At 47.9% G+C, this 27,101-nt stretch overlaps 2 protein-coding genes across 5 annotated transcripts in view; one reads left to right on the top strand and one right to left on the bottom strand.

The window, feature by feature from the left end:
• Positions 1-6,119, bottom strand: part of RBM6 (RNA binding motif protein 6) — a 110,840-nt gene extending 104,721 nt beyond the window's left edge. Inside the window, exon 1 of one of the 2 annotated variants that reach the window (XM_045989810.1) lies at positions 5,969-6,119. The gene's annotated coding sequence lies outside the window, so the exon portion shown is untranslated. The remainder of the gene's footprint in view (positions 1-5,968) is intronic. The other variant, XM_045989809.1, reaches the window with a different exon arrangement.
• Positions 6,120-13,947: 7,828 nt separating this feature from the next.
• MON1A (MON1 homolog A, secretory trafficking associated) lies at positions 13,948-26,674 on the top strand. 3 transcript variants are annotated; one of them, XM_045991792.1, is made up of 6 exons: positions 13,948-14,214; positions 22,150-22,289; positions 23,583-24,068; positions 24,662-25,427; positions 26,092-26,289; positions 26,390-26,531. In XM_045991792.1, the coding sequence occupies exons 2-6, from the start codon at positions 22,163-22,165 to the stop codon at positions 26,391-26,393; spliced, it is 1,581 nt and encodes a 526-aa protein (XP_045847748.1). In that variant the 5' UTR covers positions 13,948-14,214; positions 22,150-22,162; the 3' UTR covers positions 26,394-26,531. The 3 variants fall into 3 exon arrangements, with proteins under 3 accessions (XP_045847748.1, XP_045847749.1, XP_045847747.1); XM_045991791.1 differs by having other exon boundaries at positions 13,950-14,214; positions 26,142-26,289; positions 26,390-26,674; XM_045991793.1 differs by lacking the exon at positions 23,583-24,068 and having other exon boundaries at positions 13,949-14,214; positions 26,142-26,289; positions 26,390-26,674.
• The last annotated feature ends 427 nt before the right edge of the window (positions 26,675-27,101 follow it).

Below are 27,101 nucleotides of genomic sequence, written 5' to 3'. Positions count from 1 at the left end.
CATTCTTTTTTTTTTTTCTTAAGATTTTGTTTATTTATTTGACAGACAGATCACAAATAGGCAGAAAGGCAGGCAGAGAGAGGAAGGGAAGCAGGCTCCCTGCTGAGCAGAGAGCCCGATGTGGAACTCGATCCCAGGACCTTGGGATCATGACCTGAGCCAAAGGCAGAGGCTTTAATACACTGAGCCACCCAGGTGCTCCCCACGCCCCACATTCTTATATATTGAAGCCCTAATACCCAATGTGATGATATTTGGAGGTGGGGGCCTTGAGAGGTAACTGGGTCATGAGAGTGGAACCCTTGTGAATGGCATTAGTGTCCTTATAAGACAAAAAAAAAAAAAAAAAGATTTGTCTCTCAGCCAAATAAAGACACAGTAAGAAGGCAGCTGTCTGCAAATCAAAAGGATTTTTACCTGGACCAAATCAGAAGGAACCCTGACCTTGAACTTCCCTGCCTCCAGAACTGAGGAATAAATTTTTACTGTTCAAGTCACCCAGTCCATGTTACTTTGTTATGGCAGCAAAGCTGACTAGACATGAGGAATTGCATCTATTCCCAATTTAATCACAGTAACTACCATCTCTACAATGGTAATTTCCACATCTCTATCTTCTTAGATTTCCCCTATAAAGTTCAAATTGCCTGCCAGATATCACCACTTGGCTATCTCACAGGAATCTCAAAGTCATGTACAAATTAGACTTAATACTGCAGGAAGACATTTAAATACTTCATTGGAGCTGCTTTTTCTTATAACAGAAATTTCCCTGAGTACCTGGATGGCTCAGTTGGTTAAGTGTCTGCCTTTGGCTCAGGTCATGATCTCGGGGTCCTGGGACTGAGCCCCACGTCGGGCTCCCTGCTCAATGGGGAGCCTGCTTCTCCCTCTCCGGCTCCCTCTGCTTGTGCACACATACCCTCTCTAATAAATAAATAAATATTTTTAATAAATAAAAAAATAGAAATTCCCCGTGGTTTAAATATTTTTATATCCTGATTCCTAATAGCAGCAAATTAGTCAGACTCCTAATTCAAGAGTTAGTTTTGTAAGCCAGTACAATGTAGGAGAAAAGGCCTAAAAGTGCCAATTCTGAACATACTTTGCTTAGGTTCAGAGCTGGACTGCCTGAAGGTAAATCTTGTTTCTGCCACACCACAGGACCTTAAGCAAGTATTTCTAAATGCTTCAGTTTACTTATATGTAAAATCAATATAAAGCTAATGTCTACTTCATATAGTTATCAGAACAGAATGAAAATGCAAATCTATTAAAACAGTGGCCAATAAGTAAAATGCTCAATAAATGTTACCTATTACTACTTTAAGAGTTTATTTCAAAAATCATTGAGATTTGGAATGCATTCCCATTGAGGCAGTCTGATTTGGCTAAATGATTGCCATTAAAAATCTGATCTTCCAATTAGATTATATGGCATTTTATAAATTAAGTCTGCTGCTCTAAAGTCTATATATATATATACACACATATATATATATATAGCATACATACAATATATATTCTGCCAAAATATACATCCTTTGCAGCCATTTACGATAGAAATGTTAAAGCAGGGAGCCTGGGTGGCTCAGTGGGTTAAGCCGCTGCCTTCGGCTCAGGTCATGATCTCAGGGTCCTGGGATCGAGTTCCGCATTGGGCTCTCTGCTCAGCGGGGAGGCTGCTTCCCTCTCTCTCTGCCTGCCTCTCTGCCTACTTGCGATCTCTGTCAAATAAATAAATAAAATCTTTAAAAAAAAAAAAAAAGAAATGTTAAAGCACTAACACTGACTTAAAAATGTATAAGGTGGGGCGCCTGGGTAGATCAGAGGGTTAAGTATCTGTCTTCGGCTCAGGTCATGATCTCAAGGTCGGGGGATCAAGTCCTGGATCGGGCTCTCTGCTCAGCAGGGAGCCTGCTTCTCCCTCTCTCTGCCTGCTTCTCTGCCTACTTGTGATCTCTGTCAAACAAATAAAATCTTTAAAAAAAAATGTGTAAGATGGTAATAAGTTTTTCAAAATTTTAGGGGGAAGTTTTTTTAAATTTTAGGTGGTCCAAGAATAAAAGGATTTCAAGACAACTGGTATAGTGCATGTGTTTTTTGTTTTTTTAAGATTTTATTTATTTATTTGACAGAGAGAGAGATCACAAGTAGGTAGAGAAGCAGCTCCCCGCTGAGCAGAGAGCCAGATGCAGGGCTCGATCCCAGGACCCCAGGACCCCAGGATCACGACCTGAGCCGAAGGCAGAGGCTTTAACCCACTGAGCCACCCAGGCGCCCCCCCATGCTCATATTTTTAAAATCATAATAGCATTAAGTTTGAAAGGACCTTCCTGAGTATGCCTAATCCTACTCTCCAAAATGAGAGTGATAAAGACAAGCATAGCTGCATGCTGACTCTACCACAGTTAAGCACTCTCATTTATTCATTGCAAGTCCTCTGTAGGGTAAACTCAGTTCCTATTCCCACTTTATAGACCACGCAACCGAGGCTCAAACAGGTTGAGACTTGACCCAAAACAATATAACTAATATGAGAAAAAGCCAACATGCAAACTCAAGACGATCTGAGTCTAAGGCTAATGCTCAGAAAAAAACCCATCCTGAAATTCTTATGAAATTTCAAAAGACTCTTGAATAGCCAAAACAATCCTGAAAAAGAACATAGTTGGAGGAGACACACTTCCCGACTTCAACTTACTACAAAGCTACAGTTATCAAAACAGTGTGGTATTGGTATAAGGACAAACATACAGATCAGTGGAATAGAGAAACCAGAACTAAATTCTTACATATATGGTCAGGATATTTTCAACAAGGGTATCAAGACTATCAAAGGGAAAAGACAGACTTTTCAACAAATGCTCATAGGAAAACTAGATATCCAAGTGCAGAAGAGTGAAGTGGGACCTTTACCTGCCACCACACACCAAAACTATCTCAAAATGCATCAAAGACCTAAATGTAAGTGCTAAAACTACAAAACTCTTACAATAATAGGGGGAAAGCTTCACACATTAGATTTGGCAATGATCTCTTGGCGATGATACCAAAGGCACAGTCAACAAAAGAAAAACAGGCAAATTAGATTTCATCAAAATGGAATACTCTCCTACATCAAAGACCACTATAAATAGAGCAAAAAAGCACCCCACAGACTGGGAGAAAATATTTGCAAATCACATATCTGATAAAAGGTTAATATCCAGAATAAGCACATGCCCATGTTCACAGCAGCATGACTGACAATAGCCAAAAGGTGGAAACAACACAGTTGTCTACCAACAAATGAAGAAATAAACAAAATGTGACCTATTCACACCAATGGAATATTTATTCAGCCATAAAAGAGAATGGGTATATCAATTACATCTCAATTTTTTAAATATATTTTTTGTAATTTTTAAAAAAGGAATGAAGTTTGGGGCATCTGGCTGGCTCAGTTGAAGAGTGACCAACTCTTGATCTTGGGATTTTTAAGTTTGAGCCTCATGATGGGTGTAAAGATAAATAAATAAACTTAAAAAAAAAGGAAAAAAGAAATGAAGTTTGGATATCTGCTATGACATTATTGGGCCATGAAAACATTATGCTAAGTGAAACAGGCCAAACATAAAGGGACAAATATTGTATAATTTCACTTATATGGGATACCTAAAACAGGCAAATTCAAAGGGATTTAAGACTATAAATTAAAAGTCACCAGGGGCTAAATGGAAGGAACAATGACAGTCACTTGCTTAATGGATAGAGTTTCTATTCAGGGTGATTAAAAAGTTTTGGAAATAGTGGTCACGGTTGCACCACACTGTGTATGTAACTAATGCACTGAATTTTACTCTTAAAAGTGGCTTGGGGTGCCTGGCTGGCTTAATCGGAAGTGTGGTTTTTGATTTCCTGGTAATGAGTTACAGCCCATGCTGGGTGTAGAGATTCCTTAAATAAACACTTAAAAAAAAATAAAAAGAAATGATTTAGATAGAGAATTTTGTTACAACATATGTAACAAAATATATTTACCACAACCTTGTAAAGAAATTAGCAATGTGATATATAAAAAGCACTGAATTATACACTTTAAATGGTTAACTATATGGCATATGAATTATGAATTTTATCTCAACAAAGCTGCTTTAAAAAAAGACAACCATGGTGGCTAACATTTATGAACAACTTCTGCACACCTGGCACTGTTCTAAGGGCATTACATACACCTCACAACAACCTCATTTCACATATGAGGAAACTTAAGTAAGGTAATTTATCCAATGTCACTGAATTAGTGGAGGAGTAAAGGATTCAAAACCTATCAGATTCCAGAGCTCCCCCAGTTACCCACTCGGCTATTCTGAGTCCCACACCATGAAAGGACGGTTATAAAATGCATTCAACAGATGCCCCATTAACTAAGTGAATGAAATGAAGAAGGTATTGTGGGAATGTGGCAGAAAAATTAATTCTAAGTACTTGGTATATGGCTAAAAAAAGTCCATCAGGGAATGATTTATAATCTTTAAAATTTCAGAACTTTCCAACAGTTTTAATTTTAATACAACCCTGAATCTGATCATTAACAGCAGTTTATACATTTAAACACTGGCACAATTCTATAACCTTGCTCAAGTATCTGCAATAATAGAGTTCATTTAGTAACATGCACTCACCTCCCCCACCCAGGCCTTCACAAGTCTCTTCGGAAAGGCTATAAACAACCGAGGATCCTAAAGGCAACAAAAATAAACCCAACTCTGGTAAGAGAATTCTATCAAGAAGGGTGCTACAGATGTCCAGAAAAGAGACCTAGTATCTTCCCTATAGGTTAAATATCTAGTTAGATGCCAGTTAATGAGACAAGGTTCGTGTCCAACTTGTCTGTGTTTCACCGAAACAGTAACACGCCACTAGTTACTTTACACACTGCCAGTCCTTCGGTCATCCATCAGTTCTTCATACCTCTCCCTACAGTCCTCACAAGTTTGCTGATGTTGACATTATCAACTATTCACACTGGTGGCATTACTCAACAGAAAGTTGAAGACTAAGAAACCTAGGGTACAAGCCAGAGTTCAGAAAATGAACCAAGCGACCAGGTGCATCAGAGTCTACAGAACTCCTTCACTTATATCCAGCAACTCTGACCCTCACATGCAAGACCTGGAATATGCAAAAAAACAAACAAACAACAACAACAAAAAAAAACAAAAACAAAAAACCAAAACCGTTACTCTTAAAGTTTATGTACCTTACAAAACATGGCCCTTTTTATTTAAAGAAAAAAAAAATGCGCTCCTAGAGTGGAATCCAGTCGCACATCAATACTAAAGTTAGGAGGAAAACACAGATTTACAACGCCAAAAGGAATCTGAAGAGTAAATACGAAAAAACATCCCTCCTCTCACATTCTCCCAACGGGCGCAGAACCCACCAGACCACTCCCCCGCCTCCAGGTTCTACAGCCCTGCGTGCCGGGCTCTGAGCTCTTGCACCCTGTGGTCCGGCCAAGCTCACTCGTATCTAGCCAGGTCTAAGGACGAGGCTACGTGCGAGGCACAAGAAGGCCTCCCTCTCGAGCGATACCTCAGAACTGGATCACATTCCTGCAAAAGCAGGAAAAAAGGAAGAAAGGGCCGACCTGCGGCCTTGCAAACCAGAAGCATCAAACCGTAACCACGCGCCAGCCCCCTACCCCGCAGCCGATAGCCCCGAGGCTGGACCGGTAATTCTACCACCGCACCCGGCCCCGCCCCGGGTCCGCGACCGTTCCGGGGCGTTCCTCCCGAAGGCGGCGCCTGCCTCACCACACCGCCACTTGGCTCTCTTCTTCCCGAGCGAGGCCGCGGCCGCCCCGCGACACCGAAGCCGCAGCTTCCAGGCCTCGCGGACCCGCGACTTCCATAGCGGCCTGGCAAGCTGGCTCTTTCCCCGCAGGCTCCGGCACGCCCTCTCTACTACCCCAGGCCCTTACCGAGGCAGCGCGGCCTCCGCGGCCCGCTCCTCCTAATCCTCAGCCGCCGCCACCGACCCAGCGTCGCGGAGACCGGAACTTCCTCCGCGCCGGGCCCCTGCCTCCACAAAGGCGCCGCGCCGCCGCCTTCAGCGCTCGGCCCGCCGGGAGATAGAGTACAGCAGCAGGTCGCGCCGACTCCACTCCCGCCGTGCCTCGCGCGTTGGGGCGGGGCTGCCTACGGGGGCGAGGCGTGAGGGCACGCTGCTCGGCGGCGTCCAATAGGAGGGCGTGCTTCCCCAGGTCCGCGGGGCCTGCTGGGGGTTGTGGTTTAGACCCTGGTTTCGTCTTCCTGTGCTCTTCGGAGTTGAACAAGACATGCCTCTGTTTGCCGTTGGCTTGGTCTCTGCGAGTTTTGCTCTCCACCAGGAGCTCATATCAAGCCTTGGTCGGCCTTGGTCGGACTAGTTCGAGGACGCCTTCTTTCCCGTCATTGTGAAGGCAATGGAAGGGAGACTTCTCCGGCCTAAGCCTTCCGGAGAAATGGTTGTCGGACCACACCAGCGCCTGACTCTTGACCCCTTCAGTCCAGGAGCTTAGCCCTTTTTGCCCAAGACCCGAGGATAGGTGCGAGAGAAGCTCTTGAATTAGGGAAGAAGTAATCAGAGAGGCTCATCCCCTTTTCATTCTGAGGGGGTTTCCAAGTTAGGCATTCCCCGCTCAAGAATATCAAGCAAATACTGCCTATGTTAAAAGTTCAGTGGTCCTACCTATGAGGGAAAATCCACCCACCTTCCACAGGGCCTTGCTAGATCTCAAGCAATAAATCTGGCCAAGGGTGACCTACGAACTCTCATAACTGGAAAGCTATCTGCAAATCTCCCAGTCTAGCAGAAATGTTTTCAGTTTGCAGCTCACTTCCAGAATCTCCTTACAGTTAATCTTCAAATGGTAAGGTCCAGGCTTCCAGGTAGGTTATCTACACTGGTAATATGCTTGCTGGTTCCGGCCACCTGGTGTTTCTACCAGAAAGGTAACCGGATGTTGTAGCCTAAATTCAACATCATGGGATCAAAGGAATCTGCTGCAAGAAAAGCCTATAAAGCATTCTAAAATAAAGCAATCCTTATCTGCAGAGAAAGGAGGTATTTGGGTTAAGTAGTCTTTAAAATTATCTTCCCACTTTTCAGGCATCTTGTCTGGAAGTCATTCCTTCATTGGAGAACTGTATGAAGGGCCTGTGTGTGCCAGGCACTGTATCAGGTGCTGGGGATACAGGAACAAACAAAGCTGATAAAATTTGCTGCCCTGCTGGAGGAGGACAGCAAACTCAACAAGATATACAATCTCTGCTGAAATGAGTTTTGTTTCTGTAAGAAGGAAGATGGAAAGTCATTGGAGGGCTCTAAATAGAATAATACCATAACTTCAGGTCCATGTTATACCATCCCTCTGGCTGCTGTGTGGAAATAGGCTAAAGGTAGGAAGGGCAGAAGCCATGCAGCCAATTAGGAGTCTGTTGCAATAATGCAACCACAGAAGGATTCTACTTGTACCTGTGTGGTAACAGTAGAAACGGGAGGATGGGATGAGCGCAGAGAGGGAAGAATGGGGGCAAAGCAGTTTTGGTAGGAAAAAACGGGAGCTCAGTTTGTGGTAGGTTGAATTTTTGGTGCCTAGTATTCAAGTGAGACATGGAATTGGTAGTTGGATACATCAGTCTGGAATTCAGGGTAAAAGGTTAGTGTTAGAGATGCAAATCTGGGAGATATAAACATATTGCTGGTGCCAGTATCTGAAGCCATGGACTTGGATGAGGTAACCAAGGGGTGACCAAGGAAGTAAGGGAGTGAGTGTAGACAGGAGAGCAGAGTTCCAGCCTTGAGTCAGGGGGCACACCAGCACTAAGAAGTTTCGAGGAAGAGGAGGAACAGCTAGCTATACAGAACTGTGGCTACTTTGACTTTGCTTCCCAAACTGAACCATTGTTCGTGGGTGGATCTCTCCCTTATCAGATAGTACTTTGTCCTCTGAAGAGATAAATGGTATTAAGGAACTAATTATTCTTGCCTTATACCCAGTCTCCTTGGGTAATAATAATTGCTGCTCTTTATCAAACTATATGGCTGGCATTGTGCTGGCACTTCCTTATCTCATTTAATTTTTATAATAATCATATGAGGATATCCCTTTTATAGTTAAGGAAACCAAAGGCCAGAAAAATTAAGTTATTACCACAGCTGGAAAGTAGAAGTTGGGGGATTCCAACCCAGGTCAGTCCTAGTCCAAGGTTTATGTCCCTGACTACTTTCCCCTTTTCCTTAAGGTTATTATTGAAGGTTTTCAGAAGAAGCATAAGGAATTTCCTTTCTTTTTTTTTTTTTCTGAACTTACAAGGACCCCTAGTCCTTGTAAGTTTGTTTGCACTGCCTAAGAGCATGAAAAATTAGCTATTTAGAAGAGATGATCTGAGCAACACCTTCACCTGTAATGGGATTTACAAGGTCTAGTTGGGAAGATGTATCCATTTTCAGCCTCTAAATCCTTACAGGGGAGGACTCAGCAAAGAGAAAGACCATGTCCTGTCTATTGCTTCTTGTTGCCTTGGCTCTCCAGCATGGAAAGTAGGATTTGATGAAATGTTAAAATGAGAGACAGGAACCAGGAGAGACACAGGTGATTACAAGACCATAGATGAGATTTCCCAGCAGAGCAGACAACCCAGCTGCCTTACCAGGAGCTGCCAAGTAAGAAAGGCAGGAAGGAAAACTTCGGATTTTCCGGGGAAGGATTGAGTGTTCTTATTATTAGCTCAAAATATTTCCTGGGGTGCCTGGGTGGCTCAGTGGGTTAAGCCTCTGCCTTCAGCTCAGGTCATGATCTCAGGGTCCTGGGATTGAGTCCCGCATCGGGCTCTCTGCTCAGCGGGGAGTCTGCTTCTCCCTCTCTGTCTGCCTGCCTCTCTGCCTACTTGTGATCTTTCTCTCTCTCTGTCAAATAAATAAATAACATCTTTAAAAAATATTTCCTACCAGGTATCTTGTATTTGTAGGAGGGGGAAATGGCTGAAGGGGCTGAAAGGGACATGAGAGGCTTTTCCCCTAGTCACACACAGAAGGTAGCAACAGAATGGGGAGCAGATCCCAGCCTCAGGGCGCGATTAGGCATTTTCACCTTAGCCATGACATCCTCCTCACAGCACCTCAGGTTCTGAAATGCCCACTAAAGCTCTGAAAGAAAATAAATCTGGGAAAGAACAAGAGATCTTATTTTATGGTAGTTCCAGTCCCCACTAGGCCTCACTAACACGGTTGTGAAGATGATATGCTGGGTCCATGAAAATCACCCGCCCAGACAAAAAAGAAAGCAGAGAATTTTTGAAAAGATTTTATTTATTTATTTGAGAATGAGAGAGAGTGTGAGAGAGCATGAGAAGGGGGAGGGTCAAAGGGAGAAGCAGACTCCCTGCCAAGCAGGGAGCCGGATGCGGGACTCAACCCCGGGACTCCAGGATCATGACTGAGCCAAAGGCAGTCTCTTAACTAACTGAGCCACCCAGGTGCCCAGAAAGCAGAGATTTAGAGGAGCCCCTGACCCTGACAGAAAGTGTAGGGTATTGATTGTGTTGTTTGTGGCAATGACCAAGATTTGAAGCAGCATAGTGCAAGACAGAAGAGCCATCCTGGGACTGGCATTTGTTATTATTCCAAAAGTCTAAGATTTATTTTTTGGTAATTTCTTATTTCTTTATTTGCTAAGTAGGCTCCACACCCAGCCTGGAGCCCAGCATGGGGCTCTAAATTGAAAACCTGAAATCAAGACCTGAGCTGAAATCAACAATCATTGATCACCCAACCAACTGAGCCATCCAGGCGCCTCTATTTCTTGGTAATATCTATTGGCAAAAAGTGACAAATAGGAAAGTTTGTCCCACTATTCAAATATAAGTTAATGAGTGGATTAAAACAGCCGTTGGCATAACAGCCTTCAATGTTTTACTAAGTAGCCACAGTGGTTTGCCCTGTGAGAGTGTCGTAGGCTCAGGTCTTAGCCAGAAGCCCATGGGCATGTAGCCACTTACTTGACTAAGTAGATGCAGTACAGCTGTCCCTGAACAACCTAGGGGTTAGGGGCGCCAACTGCCCTCCCCCCTGTAGAGTTGAAAATCTGTAAAATTTTTGACTTCTCCAAAACTTAACTACCTAACAGTGAGAACCATGAGGACACTTCTACTTGTGATAAGCAATTTACTAGAGACCCTAACTGCTCACAAGGAGATGATTAGTGGATCCTAGCAACACTTGAGCTCACCACAAAAGCAACAGGAGGTGGCTACTTTATTATTACAGTACAGTATGTTCTATAGTTAGTTTTATGCAGTTGTGATTTAATACAGCATCTTTACATCTGTTTATATTTCCACTGCAAATGGCACCACATACAGTCTACAAATATTTGGGTAGGGGAGTCTAATGAATTTGGACTTTTTAATAATAGATTCGTGTATATATTATGGTGATAAATAGGATGGATTTATATATATATAATGCATTTATTTACCTTATTTTCTTACTTTTTAAAAAAATATTTCTAGGTTATATGGTTCATCAGCAAGTTTTTCCAAATTGTTGCAAATCCAGGGTGCCTGAGTGGCTTAGACAGTTAAGTGTCCACCTTTGGCTCAGGTCATTATCTGAGGGTCCTGGGATTGAGCCCAGCCTCTGGCTCTGCCCTCAGGAGGAAGTCTGCTTCTCCCTCTCCCTCTGCCCCTCCGCCCACGTATGCTCATTTTCTCTCTCTCTCTTTCATAAATAAATAAATGTTTTTTTTTAAAGATTTCATTTATTTATTTGACAGAGAGAAAGAGAAAGAGAGCAGGAGCCAGGGAAGAGCCAGAGGGAGAGGGAGAAGCAGACTCCCCCTGCTAAACAGAGAGCTGACTCAGGGCTCCATCCAGGAACCCTGTGGTCATGACCTGAGCCAAAGGCAGATGCCCCTAAATACACAAAATCTTAAAAAAATATATTACAAATTGTTACAAATCCCCCCAACATTTTTCAATATACTTATTGAAAAAAGTCTGCATATGAGTGGATTTGCATATAACAAAACACCTCTCATTCAAGGGCCAGCTATACTTCCAAATGACAGGGTGCTGTCTGGTGGAGCTGATATGTTTAAAAGCAAGAGTGAGACTCTAGAAAAAACCCTGAGGTCAACATAAAGACTGTTGAGGAGACTGGTTAGGTATGTTAGGAAACTTTAAATTTGTCTTCTATTGAGATCAATTCTATGGGGTACAACTTCTGGTTAATGGAATATAGCCAGGATATTTCTGTACCAATCAGAGAATATGAGATCTTCTTGGCTTAAACTTTTTTTTAAAGGAGTTTATTCTTAAGTAATCTCTTCACCCAATGTGGGGCTCAAACTCACAACCCCAGGATCAAGGGCCCTATGCTCAGGGCAGTTGGGTGGCTCAAATGGTTAAGTGTCTGCCTGCAGCTCAGGTCATGATCCCAGTATCCTGGGATCCAGCCTGCATTGGGCTCCCTACTCAGTGGGGAGCCTTCTCCCTCTCCCTCAGCGAGTCCCCCTGCTTGTGCTTGCTCTCTCTCCCTCCCCCTCTCTCTGTCAAATAAATAAATAAAATCTTAAAAAAAAAATAAATAAGAGTCTCATGCTCCACCTACTGAGCCACCCAGGCACTGGCTGGTTTAAACTCTTATAGTGTAATGTGATGGGATCCATGAAAGCTAAACGTTATACATGATATTTACTCCAAGCAATGGAGCCTGGATTCCTGAGCTAGTAAGGAGAGAAAATACTGAGTGACCTGTGAAGTCCTGACTTTCTCCCCCGCCCCCTCCTTTCCAGGGAAATAGATAGTGAAGGAATTAGACTTTTTCTCACAGGTTCTTACCTAAAAGGGAGGAGAAAGCTTCCCTTAAATTATGTGCAAGGGGGGCACCTGGGTGGCACAGTTGGCTGGGCCTCTGACTCTTGGTTTCAGCTCAGGTTCTGATCGTAGGGTCCTGAGATCAAGCTCCATGTCAGGCTCCAACTAAGACTCCCTCTCTCTTTGCCCCTCTCCCCCCTCAAACAAATAGATTTTTTTTTAAAGGTTTTGTCTACTTATCTGACAGAGAGAGAGAGATCACAAGTAGGCAGAGAGGCAGGCAGAGAGAGAGGGGGGAGCAGGCTCCCCACTGAGCAGAGAGCCCGATGCGGGGCGCGATCCCAGGACCCTGAGACGTGAGCCGAAGGCAGAGGCTTAACCCACTGAGCCACCCAGGCGCCCCAATAGATTTTTTATTTTTTTTATTTTTTTAAAGATTTTATTTATTTATTTGACAGATCACAAGTAGGTAGAGAGGCAGGCAGAGAGAGAGAGAGAGAGAGAGAAAGAAGCAGGCTCCCTGTTGAGCAGAGAGCCTGATGCGGGGCTCGATCCCAGGACCCTGAGATCATGACCTGAGCCAAAGGCAGAGACCTAATCCACTGAGCCACCCAGGCGCCCCCCCAATAGATTTTTTAAAAAATATTTATTTACTTGATTGAGAGAGGAGCACATGAGCAGTGGGGAGGGGCAGAGATAGAGGGAGAAGCAGACCGGGAGCCTGATGCAGGACTCTATCCCAGGACCCTAGGATCATGACCTGAGCCGAAGCTAGATGCTTAACTGACTGTACCATCTAGGGACCCTCAAATAAAAAGATCTTTTAAAAAAAAATTTTGTGCAAGGGTCTCAGCCCTGTGCAAAGTCATCTCCAGTAAAAGGCCACAGTTTTGTCATCATTTCAGTCACAGATCGGCATCGTGGAGGTAGGCTACAAGTGGCAGCCATTTGAGACCATGAGAGAAGCTGAGGGACAGGGCTTTCCCAATTCCAGTGTAGGGCTGAGATGGAGACAGGGCACTGCCCTGAGGTGCTTGAAGCAGCAGGGAGAATTAAAGGAGTGATTTCAGGCTTTTTCCTTCATCCTAGAATTGTTGAGGGAATTAACCAGAAGGCTCTAAAGTGATTTCATTGCTTCAGAGAAAACATGAGCAGTATTTTTGTTAATCTCTAATTTTACTTCTTTAAACTGTACTTCAAAAAATAAGATTGTTTGGGAAAGCTTTATGTTTTCCTGTTGTTTGTATTGCTTTGTGTCTAGGAAATTACAAATGCCCATAACAATTATTCCTTGCCCTTGGCACATCACCTGAGAAGCTTTTAGATACCAATGCCTGAGTCTCATCCTGATTCAGTTAAATCAAAATCTCTAGAAGTGATCAAAATCTCTAGGCATTAGTGATTTTTAAAATTTCCTCAGGTCATTCTATGTGCAGTCAAAGCTGAGAACGGTTTTAGAACCTCATACTGATACATTAAAACGTGGCTAAGGCGCCTGGGTGACTCAGTGGGTTAAGTGTCTGCCTTCCGCTCAGGTCATGACCTCAGGGTCCTGGCATTGAGCCCTCATCGGGCTCTCTGCTGAACAGAGAGCCTGCTTCTCCCTCTGCCTGTCTCTCTGCCTATTTGTGATCTCTCTCTCTGTGTCAAATAAATAAATTTTTTAAAAATCTAAAAAAAAAAAAGTGGCTAAAAGGATGTCTTTAGCAACAATTGGTGTGCCTACATCCTTTACAACCCGTATAGTGGACCCACTAATGACGTTTATCCAGCCCCTAAACTTGTAGTGCTCTTCCACAGTCAATCAAGGAAACAACCCCAACGTCTCTTCCTCCCCCTGAAAATAATCCACTAGTTGGCCGGGGCGGAGGAGCCCGGGAGTCTGAGCGAGGGGCCCGGGTGTCTGGGTCTGCCCTTCGGGTTCCGGGGTGGCGCTTGGGCCCGGCCAAAGCGCAAGAGAAGACGGTGCCGGATGAGGGCAATCCTGACCTGGGTCAGGGCCCGCCCCCCCGACTTTGCCAAGGTTGCGCGCCCCGCCCCTCCCCAGAGTGCCGCAGGAGGCCGCGAACTGCGGACTACATTTCCCACAATGCACCCCGGGGCGGGCAGGGCTGGGTCGAGCGGCTGGAGCCGGGCCTCCGCCACGAGAGGCCGGCGAGGGCTGCCTTCCTGGGCCGGCGGCCGGGCAAGGGGCAGTGGGAGGGGGCGGTGGCCCACGCAGTGGCCATGTCTGCGTCTGTAGGGGGCCGTGGCCCCGCGAACCTGCGCGCTCAGTCCAGGTCCGGCCGGGCACCCGTGCTCTCCTGGGGGTCCGGCAGAGTGCAGTGACCGGCAATCTCTGTGCGTCCAGGGCCCCCCGGAGAAACAGGTGAGTAGGGCTGCCAACCCACGTGGCCTGGGGGTACTGAGAGACTGAAGACCTGTCATCCTTGGAGCGAGGGGCTTGAAGAGGGGGAGCCCCTGCTGCCTATGCTGCCATTTGCGGTAGGTCTTGGTCTCTTTGGGGTGCTTTAGCGGGTTGGCCCCCAGGTGGAGAATACAAAAGGCGAGGACCAGAATCCTTCCTTTGGCTGGGAGGGCAAAGTCCTGTAGGGACCAGTAGCCAGGTAGGACCCACCCGCCAAGGCACTCGCATCTCCTCACCCCCACCCGGTAAAGTCCTCTCGAAGATCCGTAGAGGTGACTGTGGGGTGAGCGAGGCAGCTCCTGGAAGTGTCCTGACGCTTTGGACTTTGCTCTCAAGGGTGCCCTGGCTCAGATAACACATCTGCCCCTTGTGCTGGGACAGCAAGCCTTTCTGGGTTTCAGTTTGCTGGGGGAGGGTGAGCAGCAGCCTTTGTCAGAGAGGGGAGTGGCCACCAGCAGTGACAAGTACCAGGCCATGCTCTCAGCATGAAGTAGGCATCCTGCTGAAACAGCTACAGCACAGCCTCACCAGAGCCCCGTCTGCCACGCATCCATGCATCCTGGCACCACCCTCCCATCTGGAGTCCACTCCCAAAGGGGTCAAGGAGAACAGAACACTATCTAAGCAGGAAGAGGGAGCAGCAGTGGTAGGCAGTGAGTAGGGAGGGGCTCTCAAAGGCTCCACCTGCTCCAGGGTGAGCACGCCAGAAGGGCTGATGGAGCTAGCCTGTTTGATGACTTTGCTTGTAGGCACAGCAGAGCACTTCTAGGGAAAGTAGCATTCTCTGGGGACTTCTAGAGAGGCTGCCTGAGAAGGGACCCCAAGGATACATAAGGGACCGGTTCCAAAAGACCTCTCTTGTTTAACGGCTTCAGGCGCAGCCTCCCAGGAACTTCAGTCATGCAGGTCATGGCTCCAGTGGGACCTGGGGTGGGGTTTGCTGTGAGTCACTCACCCTCCCTGCCTAGTTTCCAGAGTAAGTGTCCAGAGAACTGTTTGCTTCATCAAGACTTCTGGCCGGATCCCCAGACTGGCCTTGGAGATGCAGAGGTGCTACATGATTTCAGGTAGCAGGGGAACTATTGTAAAGGAAAGCCACTGCTAGCCCCAGCCAGCTGACTCTGTCCTCACTCCATGCATGTACCATGCTAGGTACTACTCAGTCATATAGGGCTCAGTCACCTGACGCCCTCAAGGAATCAGTGGGTAGTGGGCCCCCAGGACATTGGGTAAGTTGCTGTAGACCTTGTTTGGGTCTTTCACCCAAAGGTGCAAGGCGCAGAACAGGGGTATATGACAGATCAAAGAGTTCAACTTGGGAGAGTCTCCCAGGAGCAGCCGAAAACCAATTGTCTGTTCCTACGATTTCAATCCCAATAAAGAGCCAATAAAAAAGTAAGCCTGGAGGAACTCCCATTCCACAGACATCTTTTTGGCTGGACGTCACAGGGGCTCACTTCAGGCCAGAGCCTACCTGGCTTCATGAGGTCAGAATCATGTTTTTCCAGGCCATTTCACTCAGGGTCTGGCTCAGGGTGAGCCAGCTCTCAAAGGACTGATTTATGGAGCAGAAGCCACTGGATCTGTGTGTAAGTGCAGCTACACATGGTCTGAATGCTAAGTAAAAATAATCATGGTGTGAGTGTACAAGTGCCTAGTCTGTGCCAGGTAACCAAATTACATGGATTATCTCACTTAATCCTCCCACGACCCAGTGAATCAGTACTATTGTTATCCCCATTTTACAGATAAGAAAACTAAGGACTTATAAAACCAAACCAGGTTTATCCAGGAACATTGTTCTTGAGCACTTGAGTACTACCCAACATAAGTCTTCTCCACAGGCAGGGTTCTCTAGAGACTGCATTATAACCAGGTGTTTCTTTGAGGATCTTTCACCTTTTCCCTCCCGAAGTTATTTATCTGGAAACCTCCTGTGCATGGAGCTAACATACTGAACTTTGTGGCAGGTCACAGGGTGACCTTCAATGTAGAAGAATGAAGCAGGGCAAGAGGGGTGAGAATCAGGGCTATTGCAGGAGGAAGGCCTCTCCGGAAGGTGACACTTGACAACAACCTGAAGGAAATGAGAGAGTGGGTCATGTCAATATCTAGCCCAAGCAGTGGAATAGGCAAGGTGGGGGCCAGAGGCAGGGAGACGTGGTCCAGGGAGAAAGCTCAACAAGGGCAAGTTCTGAAGTGAAGAAGTGCTCAGGATTTACATTTACATTATCCTGGAGCAAATCCATGAGATTAGTGTGGCTGGGCTGAAGTAGAGCGAGTGGGGGAAGGCATAGGAGATGAAGTTAAAGAAGTAATGGCGGGGGGCGGGGGGGGTGGTGGTAGATAGAGTGGAGCCTTGTGCACCACTGTGAGGAAACTGGCTTTGTGAGCAGGGGAATTACACGACCTGACTTCTTTTGATTTCAAGAGGATCACTCTTGAAGGGACAGACTGTGCAGGGACAAAGGCAGAAGTGGGGACACTGGTTAAAAGACAGGTGCGACACTCCTGGAGAGAGAATGATAGCCTGGACCAGTGTGGTAGTGGTGGCAGTGATGAGCAGTGGTCAGATTCGGGATACGGGCATTTCCCATTTAGCATCAGTAATCTATGAAAGTTGGCATTATATCTGGAATCACTAACTTAGTGTCTGTTTCCCATTATTTTTTTTAAAGATTTTATTTATTTATTTGACAGAGAGAGAGATCACAAGTAGGCAGAGAGGCAGGCAGAGAGAGAGGAGGAAGCAGGCTCCCTGCCAAGCAGAGAGCCCGATGCGGGGCTCGATCCCAGGACCCTGAGATCATGACCCGAGCCGAAGGCAGCGGCTTAATCCACTGAGGAACCCAGGCGCTCCTGTTTCCCATTATTTTAAATGGGGAAAAGTATAATGCTTCCCTCATCAAACCCAAGTCCCTAATTTTTTTTTAATTTTTTATTAACATATAATGTATTAATAGCCCCAGGGGTACAGGTCTGTAGATCACAGCACTCACCATAGCACATAAATCCCTAATTTTCTAAAATGGTACTAAATCACAGGAAAAATAATATACCTAATATATGCCTAGTAAGGTATAGGGTTAGGATATAAAATGCTTAAAGCATTTTCTCCTGATCACCAATGTCTGCTGCTTTGATGCAGTATCACGGCCTCTTTCAGTTTCTGCAAAAGCCACTATGCAAGTAAGCCCCTTTTGTTGCCACTCAGTGACTTTCTATCTGATTTGGAATATAATTTGAGGCTTTAGATGAATACTACTTTGATTAAATATGGATCAAGTTCTGATGATGTAAATATGCATTTTTTCTGTATAAACATAAGTTGAATCAATACAGGTTTATTGTATCAGTTACCTTTTTCTGTATAACAAATTACCCCAAAACTTAGCAGCTTAATCCAACAATACATATTTATTATCTCATGCAATTGCTGAGGGGATTTGAGAGGAATTTGAGTGCAGCTTAGCTCGACGGTTCAGGCTCTGGTTCTCTCATGACGTTGCAATCATCTGAAGGCCTCACTGGGGCTAGATGATTTGCTTCCAGGATTGCTTACTCACGTGACTGGCACATTTGATCCTGGCTGTTTGCAGGTTTCAGTTTCTTGCCATGAGTTTCTCTTCGTAGGGCTGCTCAAGTGTTCTCACAACATGACTAATAACTTCACCTGAAGAGAGTGAGCCAAGACAGAAAGGCAGCAGCCATAATATCCTTTATGACCTAGCCTCAGAAACCACATGTCATCATTTCCATATTATCCTGTTGGTTCCATAGATCAGTCCGGCTCGGTGTGGGAGGAGAGTACTCAAAGGCATGAGTAGCAGGAGTTGTGGATCACTGGGGGCCATCATGAGGGCTGGCTACCACAGTTGGGTATTAGAAACTAAAAGGAATTCTATGGGGAAAATATTAATGAGAGAGACATTTTGCTGGGTGCACCTGTATTCTAAAGTGCAGGTGACAGGATTTGCTAATGGTTTAGTATATGAGGTGTGAGGAAAAGAGATGACTCCAAGATCTTTTGCTGAATAACAGAAAGGATGACATCTTTCACTGAGATGGAGAAAACTCTGGAAGGAATAAGATCTTAAGAGGATGATCAGGAGCTCAGTGTTGGACATAGAACTTTGAGATAATGTAAGACATCCAAGGGCAAACGTCAAGTAGACAGCTGAATGTGTGTGCCTCTAGAAGTTGGAAGAGAGATTAGTGCTGGAAATAAAAACCAGAATCATTAATGTATCAATGGAATTTAAAACCATGACACTGAATAAGATCACCAGCAGATTAAATGAGGACAAAGAAGGGATCTAAGGACTGAAATCTGGGTCCCCTAACTGTAAGAAGAACTGCAAAAAGGACTTAGAAGAAATGGTCCATGAGGTAGGAGGAGAACCAAGGAAAGAGAGTGGTATACCAGAAGCCAAGAAGAAAAAAAGAAAAAAAGTTTCAGAAGAGAGGAACTGATCAAGAGTATCCATTGCTGCTACTGAGTGAAGTGAGATGATCCTGAGGTCAACTGGTAACCTTGATGGGAGCAGTGTTACTAGAGTAATGGAGGCACAAGTCTAGTTGGAATGGCTTCAAGAGTGAGTGAGAGAAGTGGAGAGGCTGTGGCATTATGTGGATTACCAGAAATCTACATTTCCCAGGCCCTCTGGCTACACGACTAGTTCTGGCTCACCTGGGTTTTGAAGTGTTGATACATGACCTTCCAACCCTGTCTTCCACTGCCCAGTGATGTGGGAAAGGGATGTATTGCAATGGCAGAACTATGAGACATAAGTAACTTGGATTCCTGAATCACTGCTTGGAAGGGAGTTGAATTACCACTACACTCATGGTAGATTTTTGTGTGAGCAAAAAATAAGCCTTAATGTGTAAAGCCTCTGCCATTTTGGCATCCATTGGTTACACAGCATAATCTAGCCCACCTGACTAATTAAACTCCAAGTACTATTTACTATTTTGAGGTTGTTTTGTTTTATAAAGGGCAGCAAAAAAAAAAAAAAAAAAAAAAAAAAATGGGGTGGAACCTGCAGGGAGATTTGGTTTAATTTTTTTTTTTAAGATTTATTTATTTATTTGACAGAGAGAGATCACAAGTAGACAGAGAGGCAGGCAGAGAGAGAGGGGGGGAAGCAGGCTCACTGCTGAGCAGAGAGCCCGATGCGGGACTCGATCCCAGGACCCTGAGATCATGACCTGAGCCGAAGGCAGCGGCTTAACCCACTGAGCCACCCACGCGCCCGATTTGGTTTAATTTTTAATTGAAATAAGGCAGACATAAAGTTCACAAATCATAAGTACAGCTCAGTGAATTATAATGGAGTGAACACACCCCAGGGAAGGTGTTTTGAAAGTGGATGAAGCATCAGCATATTGGCGATGGATAGGGGAGAAGGGGAAACCAATGATCTGGAGAGAGGGACAGCAGCTGAAACCAAGTGCTCGTGTTTGCATGGTGAGAGGAACTGGAGTGGGGGAGTTTGTCCCCGCTGGGGCATGGACAGCTCATCTTCAGTGAGGAGGAGGAAGGCAGCGTCTGGCAGGTGAGGCGAGGTGGTGGTGGGAATCTTGGACATTCTCTATTGCTGACTTCTGTTTCCTCAGTGGTATCACGGATAGTGCTGAGTGAGCATGGGAGAAGCAGGTGAGGGAAGTTTGAGAAGAGAGAGGGTGTGAACTTATTGTCTAGTGGAGTGGGAAAGTGACACAGAAATGTGCTAGTTTAAAACAATGGTTCTGGATCTTCTCCTTGGAAGGAAGTACGTAGCAATCCAGGTTTCCATCCAGGGAGCCAGGTCCGGAAGCCCTGGCCACAACCCTGGGACTGTCAGTAGCAGCTTGCCCTCTGCCTGGACTCGGACAGATGCACCTCTCTGGGGTCACTCTCTCTTCGTGTAGCAGTGGCTTTTAGGGTAGCTTGTGAAAGAATGGTCTCCAAGTTTCTCATATGGCCTCTGTCTTCTTGCAGGAGACCTAGGCGTGCCCTCCTTACTGTAGCACCCACACTAAGCTGGGCTCTGCGATGTTACAGTGGCTGTTTTCGACTGGTTGGGATTTTTCCTGCTGCTCTCCATCTCTGCCTCTGAGCAGACCTTTCTTTTTTTTTTAAGATTTTATTTATTTATTTGACAGACAGAGATCACAAGTAGGCAGAGAGGCAAGCAGAGAGAGAGGAGGAGGAGGAAGCAGGCTCCCCACTGAGCAGAGACCCGATGCGGGGCTCGATCTCAGGACCCTGGGATCATGACCTGAACTGGAGGCAGAGGCCTTAACCCACTGAGCCACCCAGGCGCCCCTGAGCAGACCTTTCTGAACAGGTTGCTGTTGAAGGCAAGTAGCCTCTTAGTTATTCTGGACTTTTGTTGGACGAGGTGGCCCAGGGTGGCCCTCTGGGCTCTGACTCATGCTGGGAACCATCACTCTTGATTGTCCTGATAGACAGGATTAGTGGCCTAGACAATCCCCAAAGGTGGTTCTCCCGAATGATGTTTCTTTGCTCCAACTCTGTGTGGGGTGATGCTGTGGGCCGGCGGTGGTGCCCAGCCTTCCCTTGTTCTGCAGTGCTCCGGGTTCAGTGCAGGAGTGGCCACTGGGCTGCCCTGTCTGTTTTGTACATTGAGCTTCTACAAAAGGCCATTTGAAAAAAGGATTCCATTGCTTCCAACAAAGATGACCCCCACACACACCAAAAAAAAAGGAGCTTGAAAGTCCGTTCTTTGTGTACATACAGGAGTTACCTGATAAGAGCTCTGGTGGGATGGGGGATGCATGACCTCTCTATGGGTCTCATACTGGTCTTTGCTGCCCTTCTAGCTTACCCAGCCAGATTTCTCTTAATGGAAGGATGTGTGCCTCAGATAGAACTCCTCCCCTGGGAATGTATATTGCCTGTCAAGTGAAGGCCCTTCAGCTTGCCATTCAGGGGCCCGAGGGGTGACTTCAAGTGAGCCATCCAACTTCATTATCCCTGCGATCCACTCCTAGCCACCTCCACCCAGCCCAGAGCCTAGCAGAACTGGGAGATCAAGCTGAGTCTGTCCTGGCCATCAGACGGGAACTGAGAACCGTCATGTCTGTAGTTGTTTGTAATTGGTAAGGCAAGCCCCGGTGCCAAATTCAGAAAGTACAACAGTGTATTCAGAAAAAAAAGCCAGCTCAAAGATAAGCCTGTTTGCTCTTTCTTTGCAAATGCCGAAATATCCAGAAAGCAGTATTGGTCAATCTAGTTTTGAATGGGGAAATGTTCATGGTAGGATGTGCACTGAAAGATAGCAGGATACGGAATTATTTCAATTCCCAGCTCCCAGCTTCCTCCCTGTTGTGACATCAGGCAAGGCATCTAAACTCTCCCAGCCTTGGTCCTTTGAACTATAAAGCTAGCTTGAGACAGGAGGACCTGCCCCAGGGCAGAGTGATTAGGTGTGGATAACTGCCCAGTGACCTTCTCAGCATGCTGCTTTGGCACTCAATAAATTTAAGCTGCTGTTACCAGTTTGTAAAAAAAAAAAAAAATTATTTACCTTTTATGTACATTAAAAAAAAAAAAAAAAAACTGGGAGGAAATACACCAGAGTGCCAACAGTGAAAGATCCTGAAAGGTGGGAGAACGATGACATTTCTTTCTTCAAATCTTGTTGTATTTTCCAAGTTTTCTACAATGAGTAGGTACAATGAATTCTTTCTTCCTTTTCTATTTAGAAAAAGAACAACATAACTTCATTTTCTAGAGGGGACTACTCAGAACCCGTTCTGCAGAGGTTTGAGCTAGTTGGGTCCTGGTGAGGGATGCTTTCCTCTACTTATCACTATTAATTATGCCAGTGACCCCTACCAACAGCACCTTCCCCCTTCCCCTCGATGACACCTTTGTTTGCTCCACAGGCAAGCCCGAGGGATGGCTGCTGACATGCAGAGGAAGAGAAGCAGCGGATGCCCTGATGGCACATTGGCTCCTTCTGATGGGCAGAATATGGAGAGAGCTGAGAGCCCCACACCAGGACTGGCTCAGGGAATGGAGCCAGGTATGGGCAGGGTGTGCAGCTCCAGGAAGCTGACCTCGAGAGCAGCCTCCAGGGCCACTGGGATTCCCAACCAGGCTTTCACTCCCACTCATTCATGTGTTTGTTCAGTCACTCCTGGGTTATTTGTCAGGTGCTAGGGATACTGTAGGGAACCAGGCTCAGTCCGGCTGTGTCTGGACTTCCTCTCCACATCATACGGGGCTCCTCACCCTGTGCTGTCTGGCTGCTAGCACAGGTCCTCCTCCTGTTCCCTGGGTCTACAGTGTACCTTCCTGGCTCCTTCTCCCTCCCTCAGCTCTCAGCTTAAATGTCACCTCCTCACGAGTCAGGCCTGCCTGCTCTGACCATGCTCTATACAGGATACTCATTATTTTGTAATTTTATATGTTTATGTACGTATTGCACATCTCTCATCCCCAAAATTGTGAGCTCTTTGAGCACAGAGTGGTTGTACCCCCAATACCTAGTACAGTACCAAACTCCTCATAGAGACTCAAAATATATCTGTTGTATTATTCTGTCAAAAAAAAAAAAAATCAGTAAAGGGGGACTGACATGGTCCCTGCCTTAGGGGAGCCACAGGCTAGTAGGGCCATTGCACTGGAGTGGGTTAGGAACTGTGGCCTGAGCGGGGTCAGGGAGACTTCTCACAGGGAGAGAGTCTCTCAATGCAGGAGGTTCTCCAGGCCCCGGGCAAGGGGCGGGGTGTAGAGCAGCGAACAGCCAGGTTCCTGCCCCTCAGGAGGAGCCCCCACTGCAGCTTGGGAGAAGGATAACAACTGACAAGTAGCACAAGAGAAATCAAGGAGGGAGATGTGATAGAGTGCCGAGGGTGGGAATTCAGGTGAGGAGGTAACTAGGGTGTTCGCTGAGAGCTGAAGTGTGACAAGGAGCCGGCCATATGAAGAGGTGGAAATGCCTTCCAGGCAGAGGGAACAGCAGGTGCAGAGGCCCTGAGGCGGGTGGGGGCTTGTTGAAGGTGTCCAGAGAGCAGGTGGATGGTCAATGTGAGTGGAATGGGTAAGGACCGGGAGGTGAGAGTGAGAGAAGCAGGCAGGTACCAGCCACCCCCACAGCCAGGAGGGGTTGGGGTCTTATTCCCAGTGAGATGGGAGGAGACTGGTGGGCTCTCAGTTGCAGGGAGGCGTAACTCACGGCAGGCAGTAGCTGCAGGGAACAGCCGCTTGTCTCTCCGGGACAGGCAGTAAGGCTAGAGTGCCATACTGGGCACCTCACTGGGAAGGTGGTCTGCCAGCGGCTACCGCTCTAAGCACCAGTGCTTTTGGCCGGCAGGTGCCGGGCAGGAGGGTGCCATGTTCGTCCATACCCGTTCCTACGAGGACCTGACGGAGTCGGAGGATGGGGCAGCTTCTGGGGACAGCCCTAAGGAGGGTGCTGGGGGTCCCCCACCACTGCCTGCAGACATGCGCCAGATCAGCCAGGACTTCAGTGAGCTGAGCACCCAGCTGACGGGTGTGGCCCGAGACCTGCAGGAGGAGATGCTGCCAGGAAGCTCTGAGGACTGGCCAGAGTCTTCCGGGGCAGTTGGGCGGCCAGCCCCAGAACCCCCCAGGGAGGGCGCAGGCGAGGGGGATGAGGAGGAGGCTGCTGAGGCATGGCGACTGCACCAGAAGCATGTCTTTGTGCTGAGCGAGGCGGGGAAGCCCGTGTACTCCCGCTATGGGTCAGAGGAGGCACTTTCCAGCACCATGGGTGTCATGGTGGCCCTGGTGTCCTTCCTGGAGGCAGACAAGAATGCCATTCGTTCTATCCACGCAGGTGAGCCACCTGGAAAGGGGGGCAGGGAGGGCTCCCCCAGCCAGGGTTAATTCATAGCAGGTTTTAGACCCCCAGGGACTAGAGAGGGCTGGGATGTACTATGTAAGGGAGTCCAAGAGCTGTCCCTCCGCCTCACTGGGCTTCAATATTGTCACCTGAACACGGATAGCAATGCTGACTGCCTGATAGAGCTATTGTGAGGGCCAAAGGTGGCTCTGACGTGGGCTTTGCCCCTGGAGAGAACCCGAAGTCTGGGGAGGTGACCAAAAAGCCCCAGGTCCTGAGCCGCACCCAGTTCTTGCCATTTAATACAAGCCTGTTTTTCCAAAGTGCTCACTGCATTTTGGCTGGTGTCAGTCTGTGAACCAAGTGGCAGGGACAGGCCTGGAGTCCTCAGGGAAAGGGGTCCTCGGGCTGCCGGTTTTATCTTCATCATCCTTAAGTCCCTACTGTGCACAGCGCTCTTAGGGAGGGTGGGGAGGACGTAGAAGGCGACAAGCTGTGTAGGAAGCCAGGGCTCCGAGGGAGCTGGGCAAGGCCAATCCAGGAAGGCTTCCCGGAGAAGCTGACCACCCCCCTCCCTCCACCTTCAGATGGCTACAAGGTAGTATTCGTGCGCCGGAGCCCACTGGTCCTGGTGGCCGTGGCGCGCACGCGGCAGTCGGCGCAGGAACTGGCGCAGGAGCTGCTCTACATCTACTACCAGATCCTGAGCCTTCTTACGGGTGCGCAACTGAGCCACATCTTCCAGCAGAAGCAGAACTACGACCTGCGGCGCCTGCTGTCGGGCTCAGAGCGCATCACCGACAACCTGCTGCAGCTCATGGCGCGAGACCCCAGCTTCCTCATGGGGGCGGCGCGCTGCCTGCCCCTGGCGGCGGCGGTGCGCGACGCGGTGAGTGCCAGCCTGCAGCAGGCGCGCGTCCGCAGCCTCGTCTTCTCCATCCTGCTGGCGCGCAACCAGCTGGTGGCGCTAGTGCGCCGCAAGGACCAGTTCCTGCACCCCATTGACCTGCACCTGCTCTTCAACCTCATAAGCTCCTCCTCGTCCTTCCGTGAGGGCGAGGCCTGGACGCCCGTGTGCCTGCCCAAGTTTAATGCAGCCGGCTTCTTCCACGCACACATCTCTTACCTGGAGCCTGACACCGATCTCTGCCTGCTGCTCGTCTCCACCGACCGGGAGGACTTCTTTGCAGTCTCTGATTGCCGCCGCCGCTTTCAGGAGCGCCTGCGGAAGCGGGGAGCCCACCTGGCGCTGCGGGAAGCCCTGCGCACGCCCTACTACAGCGTTGCTCAAGTGGGCATCCCCGACCTGCGTCACTTCCTCTATAAGTCAAAGAGCTCAGGACTCTTCACCAGGTGAGGGAGGGCCTTGGGGACATTGCTTGAGGGAGATGGGTGGGGTTGCAGGGGGAGATGGATTGGTCCTGAGCCCTGACGCACTCCTGAAGCTGACAGCCCCTCTGGGAATGGACTGACATGTTGGGTCTGCTTCCCTCTTACATCAGGGACCCAGTTTCCCTGTCCCTCTGCTCCTAGTGGGCATACCTTTCTCCGCTTTGTTACCCAGAAAGCCCTGAAATGCCCAATACACCCAGGGAAGGAAGCTGGAACCCAGGTCTCCTAGATGCCCTGCCCTGGAACAAGTCTGCCTTAGGGATCATTTTAGTCCCATCCAGGATGCACAAAACTCCTCCTCCAACAGAGGGGCTGGGGCTGGATGTGGCAACGTCTCTTCTCCCATTACCCCTTTTTGGATTCCCAGCTCACTTTTCCTCCAGTTCAGACCTGTCCCTCTGTCTTGGACACCTAAACTCAGATTGGCTTCTCTAAAGGAAGGTCACTAAAGATGCCATGAACTTGGGGGAGGGGAAAGAGCAGGGCTCCAGTCTGGGTGGGCCCAGCCCTGGGCTGGAGAGTCTTCTGTGATAGGTAGACAATGCCCTATCCTGGGAGATTATTTGGAGGGTAGGACACATGGCAGATTTCCCCTGGCTAGGAATAGTTGTTTCTGGGTCTCCAGAGACGGCACTGGAAGTGATTTCTTTGCGAACCCACTCCCCCCGTCTCCAGCCCTGAGATTGAGGCCCCGTACACCAGTGAAGAGGAACAGGAGCGGCTGCTGGGCCTCTACCAGTACCTGCACAGCCGAGCCCACAATGCCTCCCGCCCACTCAAGACTATCTACTACACAGGCCCCAATGAGAACCTCCTGGCCTGGGTAAGGTGGCCCTGGGCTGGGCTGGGCTTCATCAGGGATCCTGGGTAGGGGGCCTGAGGGCTACCTAACCTCAATGACTACCCTGTGCCCCCTCCTCCAGGTGACAGGTGCCTTTGAGCTCTACATGTGCTACAGCCCCCTGGGGACCAAGGCATCGGCCGTCAGTGCCATCCATAAGCTGATGCGCTGGATCCGCAAGGAAGAAGACCGCCTCTTCATCCTCACGCCTCTCACCTACTGATGGGAACGTGTGCGGGCTCAGTGCTCTTTGGCACACTGGGCCACAGAAGCCACGGGAGCCTCCACACAGGGTCAGCCTCTCTTGCCCAGGCAGCAGGCAGGGACTGTGGGTTGGTGCGTGCATTAAAGTGCTTTGGGGAAGACACTCGTTGGGCCTTGTCACTGGTCCCTTCACTCACCCACTCTCACTCCCATACAGATGCTGAATCCTCTCTAGCCCCTGCCCGTGCTCCCCCATGCACAGAGACACCTGCACATTTGAGTCCCTCTCCTTTCTCCCTTGCACAGCATCAGGCCACAGGCCTTCAGCATCGAAACTGAGGCTGGGGCTCTTTGCCTTCAGCTGAAGTCTTGCCACACATGAAGAGTTCTCTAGCACCTCACTGGCCTTGCACCCCACGCCCCACCCCAACACTCAGTCGAACCCTTGGTGCCTCCCCTCTCACTCCTGGGGGGACCTCCAGTGGTGTGCCCCCAAAAGACCAGGCTTACGCCCTGGGAGTTGGGGCTCTGCTCAGTAGGCTGCTGTTGTTCAGCAGTAGCTGAACTGAGTAAGAAACGGATGGTCAGCT

The sequence above is a fragment of the Meles meles genome, chromosome 20, assembly GCF_922984935.1.
Source record: "Meles meles chromosome 20, mMelMel3.1 paternal haplotype, whole genome shotgun sequence".
NCBI lineage: Eukaryota > Metazoa > Chordata > Mammalia > Carnivora > Mustelidae > Meles > Meles meles.
The sequence above is the reverse complement of the archived record's forward strand: the minus strand, read 5'-3'. Positions and strand labels throughout refer to the sequence as shown.